The following is a 23,936-nucleotide window of genomic DNA, read 5'->3' as shown; positions in this document are numbered from 1 at the left end:
ATAGATGGCGCTGTAGCGGACCAGGTCTACCATGACAGACCTGCATCAGTTTCAACTCTGAAGCACAGCATTTGTTTGCATGTTGTAGTGATTAAAGCTGACTCACTACATTCAGCAGTGGAAAACATGGTTTTTCAAATAGAGAGCATTTTTGAAAACCAAAGGGGACTTATTAAAGACTGTTGTAGTGTATTTTTTGTAACTACAGTGCCACCTTTTGGTAACTTTGTTACTTTTTTAGTTTTTACATCGTGTGAAGTGGCAGTTTGTCCAAATTTTGTCTCATTTGGAGCAGCAGGGCATTCTCTAGCAGCCTCTGAGTTGGGAAAGTTTAATTTCACTAGCCCTGTATATAGTAAATAACATAAACTAATTGAATAGTCATATAGTGTCACCTCTGTTGTTCTAATTTAACTGTAATTCTATTTTTTTTATACATAGTAAAGAAACCATGCAAGCTATATCTTTCAAAAACAAAAACATTTCCATATAGTTATGCTCAATGTAACTGCAGGCTTTTATTTCCTACTTACAGGTAACAGCACTTCAGATCTTCATGACTTGCACAACCCTGCCTTCTGAATTTCTGGTGCATCTTCAAAAGCCACTATCAAATATTCCAACTTTTGCCTATCATCTATTCTCTCTTATTAGAGTTGTCCTAATCTACCAGCTTTATACTCTACTACAGAAATAGTTTTAACTGACATATATTAGCCCTCCTGAAAAGGAGGCTGGGGAGTATTGTGTGTTGCTGTGTATAGGGAGGGGGTGCAGGGCAAAAGGGGGGTTAGACGTTAAGATGCAGAGCTCCCCCCAGAGGAGAGAAGCTGTAGAGGAGGCTGGAGGCCTCTCTCTGAATCATGTGCTCTCGGGGGGTGGGGAAGACCACGGAGCAAGGGGGACGCAGCTGCAGAGCTGGGGAGAGGGAGAGAATTCGAGGGAGAGTTCGGGCAGTAATTGGTCAACTAGAAGGAATCTTACGGGATCTCAAGGACGTGGCCAAAGAACTGAGAGAGGTGAGTGGATAATAAATTCATTTTACTCCAAGAACTCATCACTCTGTCTTCATCCATTTCACTTGTGTTGATATCTTTATTTATACATGTATTAACACTATGACTATATGGAGCACTTTAAATTATAAGAAGTCCAATACTAGGCGTGAGTTTGAAAACAAATATAACTGTAAGCTCTCAGATCCATGTGCCATTTATAATGCTGATGATCTTACGCAGCAGAAAGGCCTTTAGGCACCAGGGGCCTGGGTGTGACAGCTACCTCTGTACTCCCTATAACTATGCACCTGTACACAAAGCTTACGGTATTCCATTTATTCTGAATCCTGCTGATTCAATCTTCATTATGAAATTGTCTGATGCATTTTATACCCACTGCAATTCCAAAACACAAGTTATAAAAAGAATCATAATTCATCTTAGCACTAGAACATAGCCAGAGCTAGAATAAAAAATGACCAATAAGTACATTTTAGATGTTACTTCTAGAGCAGGTATGACAAAATATATTCATTGGGTATTATGGGTGCACTTTGAATGGAGGATGCTATAGGAAAAGGCCCTATGCCCATTCATAGCAAGCGCAAATAGACTCGGATGCTGAAGAAATGATATTAAATTCCACACGGTGAATTCGATATAAATTAATTTACCAATTTCCAAGTAGAAGTAAAGAAATACAGTGACGCAGGAATGGGACATTCGGCCCTACCAAGTCTTCGTCACAGCAGCTAAAAGATAAGGTACAATCCTTAGGAATCAATATATAAAAATAGATTCCAGAACAGAGTTTGCAAATTGAAGGCGGATATTTAAACTGACAGAAGCCAATGCACATTAGATGGTTAGCACCTGCCTTTTCTTTTCCATTTTATACAGTTACCTGCAGATACTAAAGAATTGACAAGTATACCTCTACTGATATAGGTGTTGTAACTGATAGCTAAAAGATGCAAAAGCAATAACTAGAGTGTGATGTACCACAACAAGCATGCTAACTTGACAAATCAAATGTTGCACCAGTAATCCGGTACACGTCTTGTATGTGTTTCTCCATCTTCTTTAACTTGTCACCCGAGGAATCAGAACACAACTTGAAATAAAGCCTGCAAGACTCTCTGAAAGACACAAATTCCTGTCAGAACTGGTCACGTAACTCAAGTTTAGGCTCTTTACCTGGAACCACTAAAATTGACTGCCGCTATTTAAAGGGGTTGTCCCGGGAAACAAAGTTGGGGTATACACTTCTGTATGGCCATATTAATGCACTTTGTAATGTACATTGTGCATTAATTATGAGCCATACAGAAGTTATTCACTTACCTGCTCCGTTGCTAGCGTCCTCGTCTCCATGGTGCTGTCTAATTTTCAGCGTCTAATCGCCCGATTAGACGCGCTTGCGCAGTCCGGTCTTCTCCGTGTTGAATGGGGCTGCTCATGCTGGAGAGCTGCTCCTCGTAGCTCCGCCCCGTCACGTGTGCCGATTCCAGACAATCAGGAGGCTGGAATCGGCAATGGACCGCACAGAAGACCTGCGGTCCACCGAGGGTGAAGATCCCGGCGGCCATCTTTGCAAGGTAAGTAAGAAGTCACCAGAGCGCAGGGATTCGGGTAAGTACTATCCTTTTTTTTTTTTTCAACACATGCATCGGGTTTGTCTCGCACCGAACGGGGGGGCTATTGAAAAAAAAAAACCGTTTCGGCGCGGGACAACCACTTTAATCTCAGCGACTTCACTTGCCAGCACCCTTAGCTGGTCTCACAAAACCTCAATGGGATCCATACCAGATATAAGCAAAAGGTATCCCACTGGGTAAATGTAGGCTGTCTAATATGTCACACCCAAACAGAACACATTGGATCCGTAATCTGAAATACTCACACAACTGCACAGCAAACAGTGGTAAACCATAATAACAACTGCAACAAGGTAAACACTGTCCCTAAAGAATCTGACCCAGGAAATGGGCCTACCTTAGCGCAGGTAACCCGCCCTGACAAGGACGAACCTGGCAACGTACCTTGGCCACTAGTAGACCCTACGTGGGATAGGAGAAGAGCACAGAAAACAAAATGAAAATGATCAAGCACAGTACTTAGCTTTGAGAAGACTCAGGCAAACAGGAGATCCAAAACCAAGCTGTGACTTCTATCACAGTCAGAGGGGGACTAAAATTAAACAGCACTTGAGCTAAGCATCAGGCCAGGTTAAATAATTCTAACAAATTACCCACAGGTGAGAACAAACATATCTCACCTAATACCACTTCAACCAGAGCCAGAAAATGGAGAAACACATATAAGACCTGTACCAGATTACTAAAAAGGAACAGATCCCAGAACACCAAAGCCTATCCCTTCTTCCAATCAGAGATCACTAATTTATTGACCAAATGTCAATATATATCTTTATACCTGAATTAGGACCTGAGAGATACACTAGGACAGTTGTCCAAGATACATTTTTATGTTTAAACCAGATCATTAATTGCAAAAATTAATAAAGAAGCTAATACCTCTCAGGCTCCCCATCAATGCCCCATCAGCAGCTCTAGGTGTCCCCTGTGAGCTTAGCGATCAAGCACTTAGCTCTGTGATTGGCTGCACAGCCTGTAAACAATACATCACAGCGGAGACCTAGAACTACCAATGGGGGACTTTTGGAGAGCTGGGAGAGGAAAGCATTCTTTTTTGTAATGGTGGACCTGTTTAGAACTTCATCTTTGGCAACCTCTCTAAGGAAGGATAGTGTGAACACACCGGTCATAAATGATTCAACAACTTTAAGGTATACAAAACAAATATATAGTATTTCATTAATATAGATCAATTAAAGTTGTAAGAATAAGTTTGTATAGAAAGTTACGTGTTTTCATATGGGCAATGAAACACCCACTCAGTTAATTTTCTTACTTTTACTGTAGTAAGTCAATAAAAAGAATTTGAAGAAAAGAGAAAGCATGAATACTACTGCTGAAAACTAGGGCAATAACTTTACACTAAATGCATAAAATATTTAAATAGAAGATAAGGCAAATGTCAAATAATGGCAATAAAACATTATCAGCTCCTGCTCTGAATAATATGTGATCTAGATTCTGAGCGAGAGGGGCCCCCAGACCAGAGAGTGGTTCCAATACCTACAGATTAGACACTTCGTCCAGTCACAGGGCCCCCTGGTCCGGTTCCTGGCTCCTCTCTCCCAGTTCGAACAATTATGTATGTCTCCCAATCCGATTTTGGTGCAAGTGTCCTCACTGTACAGTCTCTTTTTGGCCACAGAGACCGATGACGATTCACTGAAATTTGTGGGGGGCTGGGAGAGGGAGTTGGGGAGATCCTTCTCTGAGGAGTTATGGATTAAAGCCTTTAAACTGACACATTCCTTGGCGATCTCTTCAAAGTTCCAAGAAACAATTTACAAAATTTTATCTCAGAGGTGCAGAACACCTTCTCGACTTGCAAGGATGTTCCCGCTATCCCCAGACACCTGCTCAAGATGCTCCGGGGCGAGAGGCAACTTCAGCCACATTTGGTGGTCCAACCATTGTGGCAGGAGATTATTTCTCTTTGCACTCAGTTTACAGGTACTCATTATAGAAGCGGCAATGCTGTCCATGATCCTGGGACCCTTATCAAAATTAAAGAAAGGCGCTCTTAAATGTTTCATCATAGTCATGAGACAGACAATTGCAAGGTTATGGAGGTCATCGTCCCTTCATACAAGGATTCAATGGCTAGAAATTCAAATAACCCAGATGGAAGAATTTATCGCTTCAGATGAAGGGAAATCTCCCAAATTTTTTGTGATATGGTCAGCTTGGACCATATTCCAGAATTCCCCTGACCTAACCAACTGGCTCCGAACAGGTGTTGTACACAGTAAGACTCAAACTAACCCATGTCCTACTTGAACATAATAGATAAGGTGCCCTCAGCCACCGCCATTATTTGCCTACAAGCTCTTAGTTTCCTGCCGAGCCTAGTTCCTGGTCGAATTTCCAGCAGGATAGTATACGAAATGGGACGGCGGATGATGTTGAAATATGTTATTGTTATACTAGCTAATGTGAGCATATAGATAAATCAGGTCCAAATTATATCTTGATTTTGTTTGTTTATTGGAAACATAATAAAATTTAATTTAACAATAAATAATATGTGATCTATATAATAAATATTATTGCGCTGCAGTAGCAACATCAGGTGGGTCATATGGACTTGACATCATGGTGGTAGTAGCACATCTTGTTAGCAAACACTCCAGTATGGAATTGCAATGTTTGGGAGACTATAGAGCAGTCCAAGGAAGACTATCATGGGGTACCTTAATTATCTAGGAGTCTGTGCAGTGGCACTTATATACACTGTGTTACCTTAGGGTGTCCGGCGCCATAGGACAGACAGTCATCCCAACAATTATCGCACAAGAGCAATAGTCATTCAGTGAATGTAGGTGGAGCGTCCTGGAGATCTCTTCTGGCTACGCAACTCCATTCTGGCTAGCCAACTCCATTATGTTGGCGTGAAAACCGAGCTGATATACGGTCGTCTGAATCCACCCTACGTCTCAGAGGAATCAAAATAATAACAGTTCATATGCACTGTAAAGCCACATAGCACTGGACAAAACATAGACTAATGAACTAGAGGCTAAATTCCACACATAGAATGAGCCAAAGATAAATATAATAATTTACCAGTTTAGGAAGAGAGGAGTAAGTGAAAAGCACATATATGCCAATCAGCTGGCTGAGGACACTGGGGACTTGGAATGTATATAAGGGTGTCGTAATAGTAAGGGTAGAAAGCATCCACACCAAAATCCACTTGTCTAATGAAGAGTTTGACCCGGATTTGCAGTGGAATCACTACAGATGTGCAACAATAATGTTACCACTGCAAATCTGTAGCAAACCTGCGGTAAAATCCACACATGTATTTTGGTATGGATGCCTTCCACTCTGAATATCATAGCTTGTGTGAAGACACCTTAAAGGAACTGCACATGCACCTTGGCATGAGTCGCGTTATTATCAAGACTGGGAAGTAATGCATGTATCATGTGATGGGCAAGGTAAGGAAGCTAGGAGGCAAAAAGGCAAGCCACACTGCCAGGTGAACCTGGGACGTGGCGCATGAGCAGTTAGAGGTCTGGCTGTGATAAAGACATTATGAATAGACAGTAATTACACAACTAGTACTGTGCTGGCATATACTAAAAAAGTAATAAAGGCAGAGAATTACTGTGAGATGTCATAGTAATTCCTTGTAATGTAATTGATTTTAACCCTCAAAACCGCAGTGCATCCGCAATAGTATTTGTGGATGCACTGTGGATCATTCGCACCCATTGACCTCCCTTGAGACTGTCCATACGGAATCCGCACTGAAATTCATGGCTTTCTAATGGTATTTTTTGCACATCTCCATGTTATATCACAAACTTTTTTTTTAATATTAGATGACATATTATCTATTCCATATTTTATGATTTTTGATTTTTCACTAGGACTGGCGCTTCATGAATTTTATATTTATTAAATATGCATGTTTTATCAACTGTATGATACAGGATCAATCACATGTAATGTATTAATACTAGAGATGAGCGAGCACGCTCAGATAAAGCAGTTACTCGAGCGAGCATCGCTCTTCTAAAGTAACTGCTTACTAGTCTGAGCAAGCTTGAGGGGGCGGCAGGGGGCGGGGGTGAGCGGGGGACGGCGGGGGGTAGTGTGGGGGAGAGTGAGAGAGATCTCTCTCCCCCCCCCCGCTACCGTCCGCCGCCTCCCCCGAGCACGCTCGGACCAGTAAGCAGTTAATCGAGAAGAGCGATGCTCGCTCAAGTAACTGCTTTATCCGAGCGTGCTCGCTCATCTCTAATTAATACATAATGGTTTATTTAACCTGGCTGCCTTGTGGGTCATTTTATATAATGTAGGTAACCTTAATGTACTTTTTGAGAGTGCACATTTTTTGTGTGTCACTTTTTTATTTTCGCTGTGTATTAAATGACTTTGACTCATGTAGCACCCTACTTTCTCATGTTTGCTTAAGATTTGAGTTGGTACCTGCCATCGTTATTTTTTCTTCATAGTATCCCTTGGGGAAATGGGGAAATCTCTGCCTTAATGGAAATGTATATCATTATGTGACTCTTGTTAACTTTAGAACAACTCATGCAGTGAAGGCACAGAAACTTGGCATGTCAGTTTGATGGTACACGACCAAGGTACCCCATGAAAGCCTTCCTTGGACTGCTCCATGGTTTTTCTGTCCCGGAACCTAATAATTTCAGACTGGTTTATATTACTAACAATATGTACCAATATTATGATGTCAAGTCTATATGACACGCAGGATGTTTATATTGCAGCACATTTATATTTATTACCTAGGTCACACATTATTTGATGATGTTTTGCTGCCAATGTCTTGCATTTGTCCTATCTTCTGTCTCTATAACTTATGCATGTAGCGTGTAGCATGTTGTACTTGTTTAAAAAAAATACAGTATATAGGACATTGGTGTGCTATTATATATTCCTATAGAGGAAACCAGACAGTGTATATATATATATATATATATATATATATAATGGAACACTGCAGTGTAATCTACCTCTTTCGAAGTGCTCCCTGAAGGCTGTCTTCTAAAATCTAACATTTCCATCGCATCCATCAAAAATACTCCTTTTGCTTATGCAATTTCACAACAGGAATGGTACTAGGCTTTAACGGGCACTTGTCAGATTGAAATGCTATCCAAATTGCACTCCTATCAGTGATTTACAGCACCGATAGGACCGCCCACTAGACTCCTAAGCTCAGAATGCGCAGTGATATAAATGAATATATTACAAGTTAGGCTATATGCACACAGGCGTTAAAAAGGTTCTGCCCGAGATTCTTGAGTGCAAATCGCATTGGTCAGCACACGGACACCCCAATGTGTATGAGATTGCACAGTGACATGTGCTATTCTCATTCGAAAATCGGACAAACATAGGACATGCTGCAATTATTATTTTTTTTACTCGGATTAGTCTTCTGAGTTAAAAAAGCACACATGCGTACACCTATTCAAATGAATGTTTGCTATTACCGTCCGATTTTCCAGTTTGAAAATCTGATGAAAATAAAGCCTGTGTGCATGTACCATTATACTGAATCTTTTCCCACAAACGTATATATATATATCAATATAGACCACATTTGAGCTGACAGGTTTCAGGTGTTGTCCAGTCAAGCAAAAATAAGGGGAAATATTTTAGTCATCAATATACCAGTAAATTGCCGTTTACAGCTTGTTTTGACTAAAGCTTCTAATCCCCATCACCATGTCAGCCGAAGAGTGCAGTGGCTGTAATTACAACAGGATGTCCCTTTTGCCAATGATGTGATCCTTTACCCTTCTGGCCCCAGCCTTGCATCTTTGGGTCAAGTGACATTGAAGACAACAGGGGGCAGAAGCCTTAGTGAAAATAAAGTGTAATTGGTTAGTTGCCGCTGGCATACTAACCACTAAAACATAGCCCCATATTTTTACTTAAAGGGGTTGTCCGACTTAATTTTATTAATATAATTTTGCCCTCTGCGTGCTCAAAACAATATAAAATTAATGTACTCACTATGGAGTTGGAGCACCACTTCAGCACAACGGCATCTGACAGGTGATGTCATCGGGTCGTCTGGCCTAGTAATGTCCCGTAAACCTGCCAAGCCCCTGGCTGGTTTACAGGGCGTCACTGATGACATCCTTCTTAGGCCTCCTATTGGCTGCAGCGGTCACATAGGTATAACAACCCCTGTGACTACTGCAGACCAAGTAAACAAAGTAGCAGAGGACAAGAGCGGTGATGAGGGAGCAGTGAGGCAGCAAGGAGGTGAGCATTGGTGTTTCAGAACTAGGAAAACCTCTTTAACTAGACAACCCCTTTAATCCCACTTTCCACTCCGAAAGTTCCAATCAATTCTGTGCCTGTTGTCTCTTTCCTGCTTACTGTGACTCATTTAGGATTGTGTTGCTATTTTATACCTGAATGTTTATTTCTGGAGATTTTTACCACTTGTTTACTCTGAATAACCTTTAGGATCACATTCATGCAAAATATGAGCGCAGACTCACATAAGACTTAATAATACCTGTAAACCTAATTAAGTATTAACCATTGAACTGCAAAAACTAATATATCAGGGTAAAAAAGCAATTATATGCTCATCCTACTTCCTGCTGCAACATACCGACTTGAAAATTGAAGAGTTTACTTTCAATAACATGAATATGAGCGGCTGACTAACACACTTGTGTATATATACAGTATATAGATGGTTTCCATGGAAATGATAGTTCTCATGTTTTAAGATACGCAATAGATACAAGTTTGTTGCTAATGTATATATACTGTATATACTTCTAATGTATATACTGTATTTAGGCAGATTACCTATAAAAAAAAAACCAATGACACATACTATGGAATTTTATCATATATAGCTCATGCAGTTCCTGAAAAGTATCCTAAACACTGTAGGTACCTATTAGTCAAGTGCTCTGAATAATAGGAGATGGATATAAGAAAATATAGAGGTCTCCTAGAAAGGGACATGACAAGCTATATGAGTACCCTGTTAATTAGTATTAATGATAATAGCTTATATATGTCAGAAAGTTACTACTACTCCTGGAAAATAGATGTGAGACAACTGGCAAAATCACATAACACTATCCTCTTATATGATTATTATACAATCCTAATTAAATATTGGCTTCAATTGAGCAAGAAATTATAGAATACTGCTTTTACTGTGTTTCCCCGAAAGTAAGATCTACCCATAAAATAAGCCCTACCCTGGTCTTCAGGGCAGGGAGGGGGATCATGAAATATAAGCCCCACCCCGAAAATAAGCCCTAGCTACACTACGTGAAAAAAGCAATACTTTATAAACACTGCCTTTAACAAGCGATTGCTCTGATTGGCTGAGCCATGGCACTCGAGAACCAATCAGAGCCAGTGCTCGATGAGCCAATCACAGCCATTCATTGAGTGCTGGCTCCGATTGGCTGAGCTGCGGTGCTCGAGAACCAATCAGAGCAATCACTTGCTGAAGGCAATGTTTACAAACCCCGTTACCAGCAAACGATGTTCTGTTGGTGCTGAGAACTGCCCGAAAGCCTGCCCGGAACTGTGGAGACCAGCAGGAGGGACCTAGACGGCACTGGCTAGGTAAGTATAATACATCCTCAGAAAATAAGACCCTGTGCCTTTTTTCAGCCAAAACTTAATATAAGACCGGGTTTTATTTTTGGGGAAACATGGTATGCTAGAACATCAGTACAAACACTTCAAGTGTTAAACTTATTTGTTTCAATAAATTCTTTGAGAACAACCATGTAACACAATGTATGTGTGTTTTAGGTGGTGCAGCAGATAGACAGACTTACTTCGGACTTTGAGTTTGAGTTGGACGCCGATGACTGGACCCCAGGAACTGTTAGTAGCACATCAAGCAGTGAAAAAGGGGGTCCTCTCTGTGACCTTGGACCCCTGGATTTTCTGAGTTCAGACAGCTGGGAATTCTGTTCTTTTCTAGAAGCCTCCACCCCTTCTGACTCTGGAGATGGCTCAGACCGTCCTCCTGACTTTAGGTTACTTAATGGTGGGGCTACACCCAATGGTCCAGATTCTTCCAGTGAAGAAACTCCTGTCCCACCACAGAAGCCCCTACCAACAAGGACCCCAGGTTCCAGAGATCGAGTAAGGTTTAGTGATAAAGTCCTGTACCATGCACTTTGTTGTGACGACAGTGAAGATCCCCCATATGGCCAAGACACTCCTCGAGAACCTCCAAGACCTGCTGTACCTTGTAATGTTATACGTAGCAGTAAAGGAGGAATGACTGGAGTCAAGAGAGGCACAAGGAACTGTAGCACCCAGACTGTGTGTGACAAGAGCACCCAGACCGTGCTACCGTATGTGCCAAAAAAGGGAAAGAAGGAGCAGAGCTGAATCTTGAAAAGGATTTCAAGCCTAGTGAATAGCAAAAGAAATACAGCTATAGAGACATTTGGGACAGTAAAAATCGGCTGAGTACTCGTCGATATATTTGAGCAGGTGAATGAGTGGAATGTTTGAATGGATGAAATAATAGATCAAAAGTGTTTTTATGCATAGAAAGAGAGCAGTGTGAACTGATTAAGGTGTCATGATGACGTCTCTGCACACTAATCTAATATGGGCAATATATACGGTGCACTTTTTAACCTTTCTTATGAACTGGGGGGAAGGGGGCACTAGAGCAGGGCCCTTCATAACCCACCCTGTAACCTCACATCTCCTGCTATGACCTCACATGTCTTTCTGTCCCTGCGCCAGCAAAATCTTCACCTCACATGTATACAATTAAAGAGGATAAATAGCAAGTTTAAAATGTAATGTGTCTTTGTATCTTTCAACATTAGGCTAGCCCTTTTCATGTTGTAATAATATATAAAGGGCTACTGCAATAACACAAGTTCATCGTATTAGAAAGAAAATGCTCTCACCAAAATAAGTATCCGATATCTGGGGTAATTGCTCTCCAAAGGTCATTATACTTTTTGCTGCACCCTACCAATTTCATAGCAGCAATGCATTTCAGGACTATTAACCTTCAAACACTCCACTTACCATATAGCTCTGGTTATCAGAAATATTGAAAGCAAAGATGCATGCAAGAAAATAAGATTAGCAATAGAAATCAAGTAATAAATGTGTTGAATTGCTATGTGTTTTTGTACACATAATATCTGTTTATTAATGCACTGGGAAATCATAGTTCATATGTGTATCCTGTGTATATTTACTGTATATAACATAGTATATACAGTGTATGCATATAACATGAATGATATGTGTAGATACATATTTGTACTGTAGTTAGGGCTGGATTCTCCTGCAGTCTGACACTATACATATACACTATGATTGGCCCTATTGTATGGCAATATAATGGAGGTATTATATACGTACTTCATGGCACTTAATGGGCCCAGATGCTGGATACTGACAACTGACACAACAATGCTACCAATCATCTGCCTATATCTACAACTGAAGACCCAGGAAACAAAAGTAAGTAACTGACATACAAAACAGTTGCAATATAAAGTAAGTGAATCTTTGGAGTCACCTGAATTTCTGCATTAATTACTAATAAAATATCGTATGGTTGATACCTAAGTCTCAATTATAGACCAACACAATGCAGCTAAGTCAATAATGCACAAATAATCGTACTGTTCATGGCTTTTATACAGCACATTGAGTAAGCCTCGACAGTGCAGGGAAAAAAGGTAAGTGAACCCTTGAATTCAATAACTGGAAGATCCCCTTTTAGCAGCACTCAACTTCACAAAAAGTTTTCTGTTGCTGCAAATCAGATTTTCACTGCAAGGAAATTTGGACAATTGCTCCTTGCATAGGTATTCCAGTTCATCAATATTTCTGGAATGCTTTGTGTACAAAGCCCTCTTCAGGCCATGCCACAGCAACTAGTTAGTGTGAAAGGGATAGTCTGAGATATTTTTTTTATATAAAACACAGCTGTCTCGCCATAAAACCACAAACAGGCGTATACTCACATCTCCCTGCTGTATCTGACACTGCAGCTCTGGGTTTCCCCTGTGATGTCACATTTCCAGGCTGTCCCAGACTGTTTCAGGAATGTCACAGTCTACTGCAGCCAATGACAAAGCGCTGAGCTCTATCATTGGTTGCAGCAGCCTGTGACATCTTGTAAACAGGCGGGACTGCAGTGTGTAAATAAACAACAGGAGTTTGGACGGGGCGGTGGCGCAGGATATAGCAGGGAGTTTTATAGAAAATAAAATATCGGACAACCTCTTTAAGGTCAGGAGTCCAACGTGGCTGGTCCAAAACACAAATCTTTTTTTAAATTGTTCTTTGGTTGATTTAATTGTGTGCTTTGGCTCATTGCCTTGTTCTATTGCCCAAACTCTCTTCAGCTTGAAGTCATGGACTGATGCCCTTATGTTCTCCTGTAAAATATTTTGATACACCGTAGAATTCATTGTTCCTTCAATGATCACAGGGTGTCCACGCTCAAAGCATCTCCAAACCATAATGCTCCCTCCACTGTGTTTAGTTGAGATGAGGTTTTGCTATTGGTATGCAAAATTCTTTTTCCTCCAAACATAGTAACGTGCATTTGTGCTAAAAACTCCTCTTTGTCTCATCCCTAGATAGAATGTTTTTCCAGAAATATTGTAGAGCATCCAGGTAATCTCAGGAAAACTTTACATGGACTGCTTTTTTTATTTTCTTTCAACAACAGCAGCTTCCTTTGTGGTGCCCTTCCATGAACACCATTCTGGGATTTTCTAATAGTGGATACATGAACAGGGGTTATTGTAGTTTATAGAGTCTTCTAAAGGCCTTTTGCTGTTACCCTTAGGTTCTTTCTCACCAATTGAGAAGATTGCCTGCTTTGCTCTTGAAGGGATCTCAACAGGATGCTCACTACTATGGAGAGTAGCAAAAGTTTTAAAGTTTCTCCATTTGTAGATAATTTGTCTAATTGTGGGTTGATGTACACCTAAGCCTTTAATTATGCTTTTGTAGCCTTTCTTAGCTTAATGAATCTCTATAACACATTTTTTGCGGTTTTCTGAAAGCTGTTTACCTAGAAGCATGGTTTACACTTATAACACTTCCAATTTCATCTTCTTAATTGAAATACCTTTTGTCAATCAGCCCTTGAAGTTCAAAACACAGAGGTTCACTTACTTTTTCTCCCTGCAGTGTGAATGCTTACTAAATGTACTTCATAAAATACAAGAATGGTACAGTAGTGAGTGTATTATTAGTTTAGTTAGGCTATGTTGGTCAATAATTTAAGATAATCAGACCATATTTCATTATTAAGCAGTGTATGTATCAATCCAGGTTATTGCAAAGGGCTGACTTAGGCCCAATGTCCACGGGCAGATTTGAATTGCGGATGATCCGCATTTCAAGCCGCCCATAGGTAAACATGAGCATCCACACCTGAATTAAAGCATGAAGATTTGATTTGTGGATCTTTGGATGCAAAAATCGAATCACAGCATGCTCCATTTCAGTGCGGTTCCCGTCAATGGAAGCTGTCCGATTTGCGGCCTGTCCACAGTGTCCACAGATTCCTCGGGAAAGCAGGAGTTAAAAAAAAAGTATTTCACATGTGCACCGGCCATCACTTCCACACGCGCCACAGTACAGAAAACAGAAGACCCGGTCAGGTAAGCAGGGTCCTTGGCCATGGGCAGGCTCAGATTCTGCTGCGGGCTCCCGTATGCAGAATCTGACCCACCCATGGACTTAAGGCCTTACCTTTACTTGCAACTGTATGATGTATGAGAGTATGTGCCCAACTATATAAGGAAAAACTCATCATTCAGATTCATTCTCAAATTAATTCTTATTGGATTGTTGGTACTTGAGACACCAATGGTAATTGTATGTGGTCTTGAGTTCAGTCACTCTAGCTTTAATTAGTAGTGCCTTTGCTTTTCCTTCTTAGTTAACAGGCCAGGAGCTGCTTCTTTATTACACCAATGATAATCTGATTCTGGGTTTGCATAATGTTGCATAAAGTTTGGAGAGGAAGAGAAAGAAAAAGGTGTTGGCTGGGCGCCATATTGCGCATCCATTACAGCACCTGCGGTTTCAGGCACACCATGAACGTTCATAGAATCATAGAATGGTAAAGTTGGAAGGGACCTCCAGGGTCATCGGGTCCAACTCCCTGCTCAGTGCAGGATTCACTAAATCATCCCAGACACATATTTGTCTAGCCTTTGTTTGAACACTTCCATTAAAGAAGAACTCGCCACCTCCCGTGGTAACCTGTTCCACTCATTGATCCCCCTCACTGTCAGAAAGTTTTTTCTAATATCTAATTTGTGTCTTCTCCCTTTCAGTTTTATCCCATTGCTTCTAGTTTTTCCCTGTGCAAATGAGAATAGGGCTGATCCCTCTGCACTGTGACAGCCCTTCAGATATTTGTAGACAGCTATTAAGTCCCCCCCCCCAGTCTTTTTTGCAAGCTAAACATTCCCAGATCCTTTAACCGTTCCTCATAGGACATGATTTGCAGACTGCTCACCATCTTGGTAACTCTTCTCTAAACTTGCTCCAGTTTGTCTATGTCTTTTTTTAAAGTGGGTTGCCCAGAACTGGACACAGTACTTCATATGAGGTCTGACTAAGGAAGAGTAGAGGAGGATAATTACCTTACGTGATCTAGACTTTATGCTTCTCTTAATACATCCCAGAATTGTGTTTGCCTTTTTTGGCTGCTGCATCACATTGTTGACGCATGTTCAGTTTATGATCTAATAGTATATCCAAGTCTTTTTCACATGTGCTGCTGCTTAGCCCATTTCCTCCCATTCTGTATGTGCTTTTTTTATTTTTCTTGCCCAGATGTAGGGCTTTGTTTTTCTCCTTGTTAAATACCATTCTGTTAGTTGCCACCCACTGTTCAAGCTTTTCTAGATCTTTTTGAATACTCTCTCTTCCCTAGCATTAGCTACCGCTCCTAGCTTTGTGTCGTCGGCAAATTTGATCAGTTTCCCTCCTCTAGATCATTTATAAAAACGTTGAACAACACTGGGGCTAGGACAGAGCCTTGTGGTACCCCACTTAATACATTCTTCCACTTGGATGTGCAGCTATTTATGACCACTCTTTGAGTACAATCACTCAGCCAGTTGTGAATCCACCTAACGGTTGCCTTGTCAATCCCATATTTGGTCATTTTTTCAATAAGTATGGTATGAGATACTTTGTCAAATGCTTTACTAAGGTGAAGATAAACAATATCCACCGCATTTCCCTGATCAACCCAGTCGGTGATTCTGTCATAGAGGGAAATTAGATTCGGCTGGCATGACTTGTTTGTTACAAACCCATGCTGGCTCTAGTAAATTACTCCATTTTTATCCAAGAACTTACATACATGTTGTTTAATAATTTGTTCAAAGATCTTTCCCGGTATAGAAATCAGGCTCACAGGCCTATAGTTTCCTGGATCCACTGTCTTCCCTTTTTTGAAGATGGAGACATTTGCCCTTTTCCAATCTTCAGGGACTTCTCCTATTCTCCGGGAATTTTCAAAGATTATGGTGAGTGGTTCAGCAATTACCTCCACTGCTAGCTTTAGTATACTAGGATGTACTTCATCTGGACCTTAAGACTTGAATTCATTTAGGTTAGCCAAGTGTTCCCTCACCATCTCTCTGCTTATAGATAGCCTGAATTCTTTTATTCCCCCAATAGCACAGGAAAGATCAGCTGATGTTCCATCTACTTTCTGAGAGAAAAAAAGACACAAAATAGGAATTTAAAAGTTCGACCTTCTCAACATCATTCTTAACCAATTCACCATTTTCATCTTGTAAGCATCCAATAGCATCTTTGACTTTTCTTTTGACATACCCGCAAAATCCTTTTTTATTGCTTTTGGCCTCTGTTGCAAAGCTCAATTCATTATTACCTTTAGCTTTTCTGACACTTGCCCTATATTTTCTGCAGACCACATTATATTCTTCATTAGATATTCCCCCCTCTTTCCATTTGATAAACATATTTTTCTTCGTTTTTAACGTGTGCAAGTTCTATGTTCATCCATCCTGGTCTCTTTAAATGCTTAAAGAGTTCATCAATATATTCTGCTTTCCAGGTGGCCTATAGTAAATGCCTACAACTGTGTCCTTTCTATTGTTCTCTTGCTATATTCTTACCCAAACAGTTTCTACAGAACTACCATGCTCTGAAGCTTGAATCTCTGTGGAGATTAATGTTTTCCTAACATATAACACAATACCTCCTCCCCTTTTTTTAGGTCTGTTTCTTATAAATAAGTTGTATCCTTCAAGCCTTGTATTCCAATAATGTGCATCATTCCACCAAGTTTCTGTGATGCCTATGACATCATATTTCTCTTCCTGTGTTAGGAGCTCTTATTCTCTTTGTTTGTTTCCCATGCTCTGAGCATTTGTGTAGAAACATTTTAATTTGTGATCGGTGTCTCTTGTTCCCCTACTTTCCTTCAGAATTTTTTGTCTCTGTTCTTTCTTTCCACTTCTAATAGCAAGGTTCTCAAATGTATTAATTAGCTGTATATTTTTACCTAGCCTTTTACTTCCTTTCCCATATTGTTCTAGTTTAAAGCTCTCCTAATAAGTGAAGCAAGGCACCCACCATAAATGCTTACATTTTTTGTAAGGTGCAACCCATCTCTAGCAAACAGTCCATCATATAGGTAATTCACTCCATGGTCTAGACATCAAAACCTTTGCTGATGGCACCATCCATGTAGCCAGTTGTTCCCCTCTAGAATCCTGTTCTGTCTTCTTATTCCATGGCCATCCACTGGGAGGATGGATGAGAAGACCACCTGTGCTCCTAGTTCCTTCACTTTCCTGCCTAGGTCTTCAAAGTCTCTGCAGATAGTTGCAAGGTCCTTTTTTGCAGTGTTATTTGTCCCTACGTGTATCAGTAAGAATGGGTGGTGTTCTTTAGGACTGAAGAGTCTTGACAGCCTTGACAAAGACCACAATGTATGTGGTCGAAACGTTGCTGCTGAATATGCTATTCTTTTACTAAATAAAAGTTTGGAGGTTTTATTACAACCTGAAGTCTGCGTGATTGAAAAGGATCCCTGCGTGCTGACTTTCCCAGCTATTTGGTGGATTGTTTTCTGGGATCTACAGTGTCCGGATCCGGATCAAGGCGTGCACAGCGAGTACTCCCACACCGACTTAGGTGTACTATGAATGTGGTGCTGCTAATATCTTAGTATATCGTTGAAGAGTCTTGACAGCCTATCAGACACATCTTTGATTTGTGCACCTGGAGGACAGCACACCTCTCGTGAGGTGTCAGATCTGCAGACAGCGGCCTCTGTTCCTCTCAATAGGGAAATCCTCACAACCACCCCTCTCCTGAAGACTACGCACCTTTTCCTCCAGTAGAGACACAAACTTGCATTTCTGGCAGGTGAAGTTTGGCTTTTCCTCTGGTAGGTCTGTAAACATATAGCATACGTTGCAACTCACCATATGGCTCCTCTTCTTTTCCATATTGTCAGTTGATGTCCACTTCCAAACTTCTAAAAGTCAAGAATTGTAGTGAAGATATATAACCTATAAGATACCACTAAGTGTACAACTTCACATGCCGTTTGGCGCACGGTTTGGAGGTGTCCTCCGAGCAGCTAGACCCGGCTAACCGCAGCAATCTTCCATCTTACAGTGATTGTTTGCTCTTCCCAGATTGCACAGGGAATATGCAAATGATCTTCCTACAGCTCCAATTTCTGGTCTTAACAAAGTCACTTTTCACAGTAACATTACACAGTCCTTTTCCAAGCGATAAGCCATTTTGGCCACCGCAGGCATTTGATCAGCCTTTATCTTTAATAAAGTCACTGAAACATTGCTAGGCAATGGAGAGTCCATCTTACCCACTCTGACACGACAGGCACAGAGGTTTTATCCTGTTCGTGACGCTGAGGTGTAATGCGTCGGCCCGAGCAAGGGGCCTGCCATGACGGGGAAGACCACGGGGAAACCAAGTTGGATGTCACATGTGGCTCTGCTATCTCTCCCGCCAGCAGTGCCAGCTTGGCCTAGCTCAGCTGCTCACAGTACATGAACATGGCAGCGAAGAATGTGAATGTTACTTGACGCCAACATGCCTTCAAGGTGGCTATTCACACAGTGTGAAATAAAGAGTCCACAGTTCAATAATGAATTTTGCAGAAAAACAACCAGAGGTGCACGGTTGTACTTCTTACTCACAACTTGGCAGCTTTGAACCTTCATCAAGTAGTTACTGGTGGGAAAAAAACAATTATTTTTACAGATTCTTTCTTCACCTCCATAACTTCACAGTTACACTCTTATTAGGAGACACTCTTTCCTCCAAACTCAGAACATCTTCAGTCCCAGTTATCTGTTAGATTGTATATGGGGTGTACGCTCCTGACTTATTAGCAGCATTCAGTCAAGTTTTCTGCTCTTATTCTCAGACTTCTTAAATGACTTTCCTTCTCTTTTCCTGGCAGGAGGACCGTTACTCCATGCTCAGCTTAGGCCAGGGATATTCACCTCCTCCGACTACATTTTCTCAACCTTCTTTCCTAAAACTAAGCCTCTCAACTACTCACGTCTCCCAACCACGTCACTTACACAGTTAAAGGGATACACACACAGAACTCACACAGCAGCCAACCATATACATACACACTACAGCTTCAGCCCATTACACATTCAACACTCTGAGTCTGTGCTGACAGGCTACTTTCAGACTGTTCACAGGACATCACAGGCTGCTGCAGCCAATCACAAACCTCAGAGTTCAAACCCTGAGGTCCTGATTGACTGCAGTAGCCTGTAAACACAGCGTCATAGGGGACACCAAAGCTGCTGCGCTGGAGCTGTGGAACCCAGCAGAGTTGAGTGTAGGATCATCTATTATATTTTGACATGGGGAACACTAATTGCAAAGTAAGGATGCTTTCAACTTGTTGTATACATGACCATCTATAGACGCTCCATTGGCATCAGGTCGGAGAAAACCTCCTTCTCGGAATTATGCTTGACAAGGGTACCTGAATGTGTTGAAACATTTCTCATATGTGCTGGGGGTGATAACAAACACGTTATCTGTTTGCATGGATGCTATCACTTTTTTATTTTAAATTGGGATCAGGTCAAGCAGGATCAGGATATGATACAGTGCAGAACCCAAAAGAAAATCACAGAAGCCAGGTTACAATAGTACAAGTTCAAGCATGATGGCTGTATAACGGGACTACATCACGGCCATGTGAAGAAGCCCAGACTCTAGATTCCCATTTCAGTGATCCTGGGAGACCCAGCAGTTGGGCCTCTACCAATAAGATCCTTATTACCTATCTTGCTGAAAAGTGATATATTGCTATGGTGGACCAACACCTTTAAAGGCCGCCTGCGCACGGGCGGAAATCCCGCGGTGGGATTTCCCGCGGGATTTCCACCGCTCAAAGCCTGCATAGGAGTGCATTACAATACGCACTCCTATGCAGACGGCTGCGGTTTGGCCGCGCGAAATCTCGCACGGCAAACAAACCGCGGCATGTCCTATTTTTGTGCGGGGCTCGCAGAGCCTCGCACAGAAACGCCACTCACCTGGCCGCCGGCTCCGGTCTGCGCATGCGCCGGCTGCCCGGCAGCCGGCACATGAAAGAGCCGGGGTCGCCGGGCGCGGGTGAGTACGCGCTCGTCTCTGCAGGCTCTCGGGTCGGGTCTCGCGGCGAGAATTCTCGCTGCCGGATCCGACCCTCTCGTCTGCAGGCAGCCAAAGAGGAAGCTAAGGAGACCGATATGAGATCCAGATGTAAGTAAAGCAGAGTATATATGGGAGTGCTTGATTTTGAGTCTGTACTACAGATAAACAGGCCCAATCCATAGCAGCAACTAATTGTTACAAAGTCACACTGTCATAATGTTTCTTTCAAGTTTCTGACTTGAGAGCAAATATTTTATATTTTAGTTCCAATGTTAGTAATTACAATATTACTAAACGAATATACTTCCATACCACAGTACAGTCCATGGATGAATAGTGCACACATTGCTGTGTAGCACACACAGTAGCCATACAGGTCCCATTTAGAACTCAGAGCAGCTACAATGCCCAGTCAATACCATATACATTGTTACATTGTTAGGTTATATACTGCATAATATATTTCCAAGACTACAAAGCCCAGATAATTTCATCCAGCACCACTCAAAACCAAACAGTACTAATAATATTGACAGACTGACCACATAAAGCATTTCAGCGTCAACACAATGTTGTACCGCACTCACTTAGAGCCAATAAGTGCTCAAGTAGCGCCAAACATGTCCAGAGTGCAGTGCTTTGCCCAAATAAACACATATAAGTGGCTACAGTCCTAGAGTCTTCTCTCACAGAACGGCCACTATTTATTTCCATTTCATTCTCATTCTCATTCTCAACTCTCCCACCCTGTGCAAGAGAGTGCTGCTACCCTCTGCTGGCTAAAGGCAAGAAAGCCAAATAATGCTTACTAACAGCAGTACTGCAGTACCACATCTTATACTGATCAAAGGTTACTTGTATACAGTCCAGAGCGGCATGTACACCCCTGTAGCGTCATTGAAACACTCTACAAACTACTCCCACATCCCTAAGATCATAGAACGCAATGGAACAGTTATTTGTTTCCTACATCAGATTACTGATCTAGGAAACATCAGTACAATGTCTGGCAGGGCTGGGACGGGGAGCAGGGCAACACTGCAAGCTTTCTTCATATGCTGTGTTTTCGCTAATATTAACATATAGTCCAAGACTTAGGGCTCCTTCACAATGGTGATCACGATTTTGCCACGAGAAAATCATGGCAAAATCGAGTATTTTTCTTTTCAATAATTTTTTTATTGGGTTTAATAATAACAAATAAACAAACAAACAAAAAAATAACAGAAAGTTGACACATTAGTTGCATTAGAATACAATTACCGTGACATAGATATTTTAAACATGCAATGCGTTTCTGAATAGTATTACAAAATATAAGAAAGTAGTTGCCAAGTTGATGTAGTTCGTCCTATGAGTACTAGATATCAACTATAAACCATAAACCTATGTGTACCACTTGAAGGCTTTTACTTTATGGTAAAAGGGTCTATTAGGGAAAGAAGGGGGGTGGGTAAGAGATGGAGACACTTGGAAGGGTGATATGTGGAGGGATTTGTATGCTAGTTAGTTGAGGAATGATTTGTCAGCCAAGTGTTCCATCTGGATATAAAGGCATTGAATGATCCATTTTGGACTGCCAGCATTTTTTCATAGGTGCAATTGGACAAGACTATAGATACTATTTATTGTATGGGAGAAACCTCAGAGCCTTTCCAGTTGAGTGCCATTGAAAGACGAGTTGCGAATAGTACATGGCAGATAATTGTTCTGCATTACAATGGAAAATTATCTATCCCTAACAGTAAAAGCGCCAAACCAGGTTTGTTTTTAGTTGTGTAGGGGTGGAAAGTTTTTATCATTTTAAACACAGTCTTCCATAGGGTGGAGATTAGGGGGCAACTCCAGAAAATGTGGAGCAATAACCCTATTTGTCCGCAGTTCCTCCAACATTTAGGGGATGTGCTGCTATAGATGTATGAGAGTTTTAATGGAGTATAGTACATCTGACCAATAATTTATAGTACTATTCGTGGTGGGATGAACATGCTGTAGATTTTACAGCCCAATTTAGGGCGATTTGCCATTCTTGTAAGGAGAACTGACTTCAAAGGTCTGTTTCCCATTTCAGAAACTGTACTGTTTTCTTTAGAAACATGTCATTAGATAAAAATTTGTAGATTTGTTTAGTATGATTCTTGTGTTGGTGAAGGGTATTAGATATTTGGTCTTTTAAGATCGCTGGAATATTGATTTGCGTGTCTGGGGGCATGCAAAGATGTTTTCTTATCTGGAGGAATACATAAAACTCAGAAGAGGGAATTTTATATTTTTCCTGAATTGAAGAGAATTATAGCAGTTGTCCGTTATAGTAAAAGTCTGCTACCGATTTAATCCCAAAGTTTGACCATATTTTGAAGGAAGTTTCAGGGATGAAAAATTTTTATGTTCACAGGGGGATTAGAGTGATCTGACTATCTTGGGAAAGTAGGTCTTTTTTGAAACATGTTCTCCACCCTAGTATGGTTGCCTGTAGTGGGAGAGTGTATGGGGAGGACAAGTGAGTGGGGAGACTAGAGGGGGCCAGGAAATATCATTTCCATTCTGAGATTTGTGCAAAGTGACATTCTAATGATGGCCAGGTTTTGTCAGGATGAGTAGTGCATAGGTGTTTGATTTGGTCAATCAAAAATGAGTTGTGGTAGTTTTGGAGGTTGGGTAGGCTTAGGCCGCCGTGTTTTTCATTTTTGGTCATTAGAGAGAAGGCTACTTGAGGTTTTCCTTTTTGCCAGATAAACAAGTTCATTTGTTTGTGGAGGGAAGCGAAGGTTGTGATTGGGATGGGTATAGGGAGATTCCTTAGATAGTAGCGGATTTTAGGGAGTCTGAACATCTTATATAGTGTAATCCTGCCCATCCATCCCAACACCAGGGAAGCTACTCTGTCCAATTCTTTTTGTATTGAATTTATTAGGTGAGGAAAGTTGGCTTTAACCAACTCCCACGATTTTTGTGCGTCACTAGTAGCACAGCGTTCTACTGCGTTTTTGACAGCGTTGAAAACGCTCCACATTGATTTCCATGGGCGACGCATCGTATTTAAAACCACTTAAATGCTCTAAAATAGAATAGACAGTGCTCGAAAAATGCGGGGTTAGTCTGAGAAGCCCTACTGTAATCAGTGAAATCGTTCTGCGTTTCAAACATCGAGCTAAACGCTTTAAAAAGCGGACTGTGTGAAAGCGGGCTAACACTTGGACCCTAACAACCAACTAATCTAGTCTCACAACCGAACCGCTAACTAACTCCCTATTGGCCATCCGATGCCAACTTGCCCTATCCTATACTACACACTGATCTATAACTAAGCTACTATTACTATCACACTGAGTATTCTATATACAGTCAGTAGGGAATATATTCCCTTACTCTATAAGTAAAAAACTAAACAGGTCACGTCTATACTGACATGTCTACTGAATAATAGTCCAGAGTGGCAGCTCTCTCTGCTACCACATGTGTTCAGAACCCTGGTGTCTCTGCTGCAACATTCTAGGATGTTGGCCAGATCATTATTTTCAACTATACACTAGGAAAATAGTAGCTTCCTACACTAGGACTACATTTTCTCCAGCAGTCCGCACATATCATCACAGCT

At 41.2% G+C, this 23,936-nt stretch overlaps 1 protein-coding gene across 7 annotated transcripts in view; it reads left to right on the top strand.

Moving 5' to 3' along the window:
- Positions 1-11,711, top strand: part of INSYN1 (inhibitory synaptic factor 1) — an 83,723-nt gene extending 72,012 nt beyond the window's left edge. For all 7 annotated transcript variants that reach the window (XM_066592357.1, XM_066592359.1, XM_066592355.1 and 4 more), the window contains 2 exons: positions 536-1,019; positions 10,442-11,711. In XM_066592357.1, coding sequence (XP_066448454.1) covers positions 864-1,019; positions 10,442-11,032 — 747 coding nt within the window. In that variant the 5' untranslated portion in view covers positions 536-863 and the 3' untranslated portion in view covers positions 11,033-11,711. The remainder of the gene's footprint in view (positions 1-535; positions 1,020-10,441) is intronic.
- The last annotated feature ends 12,225 nt before the right edge of the window (positions 11,712-23,936 follow it).

This window comes from Eleutherodactylus coqui, chromosome 2 (assembly GCF_035609145.1).
Source record: "Eleutherodactylus coqui strain aEleCoq1 chromosome 2, aEleCoq1.hap1, whole genome shotgun sequence".
NCBI classification, from domain to species: Eukaryota; Metazoa; Chordata; class Amphibia; order Anura; family Eleutherodactylidae; genus Eleutherodactylus; species Eleutherodactylus coqui.
This window is presented reverse-complemented; position numbering and strand designations above follow the sequence as displayed.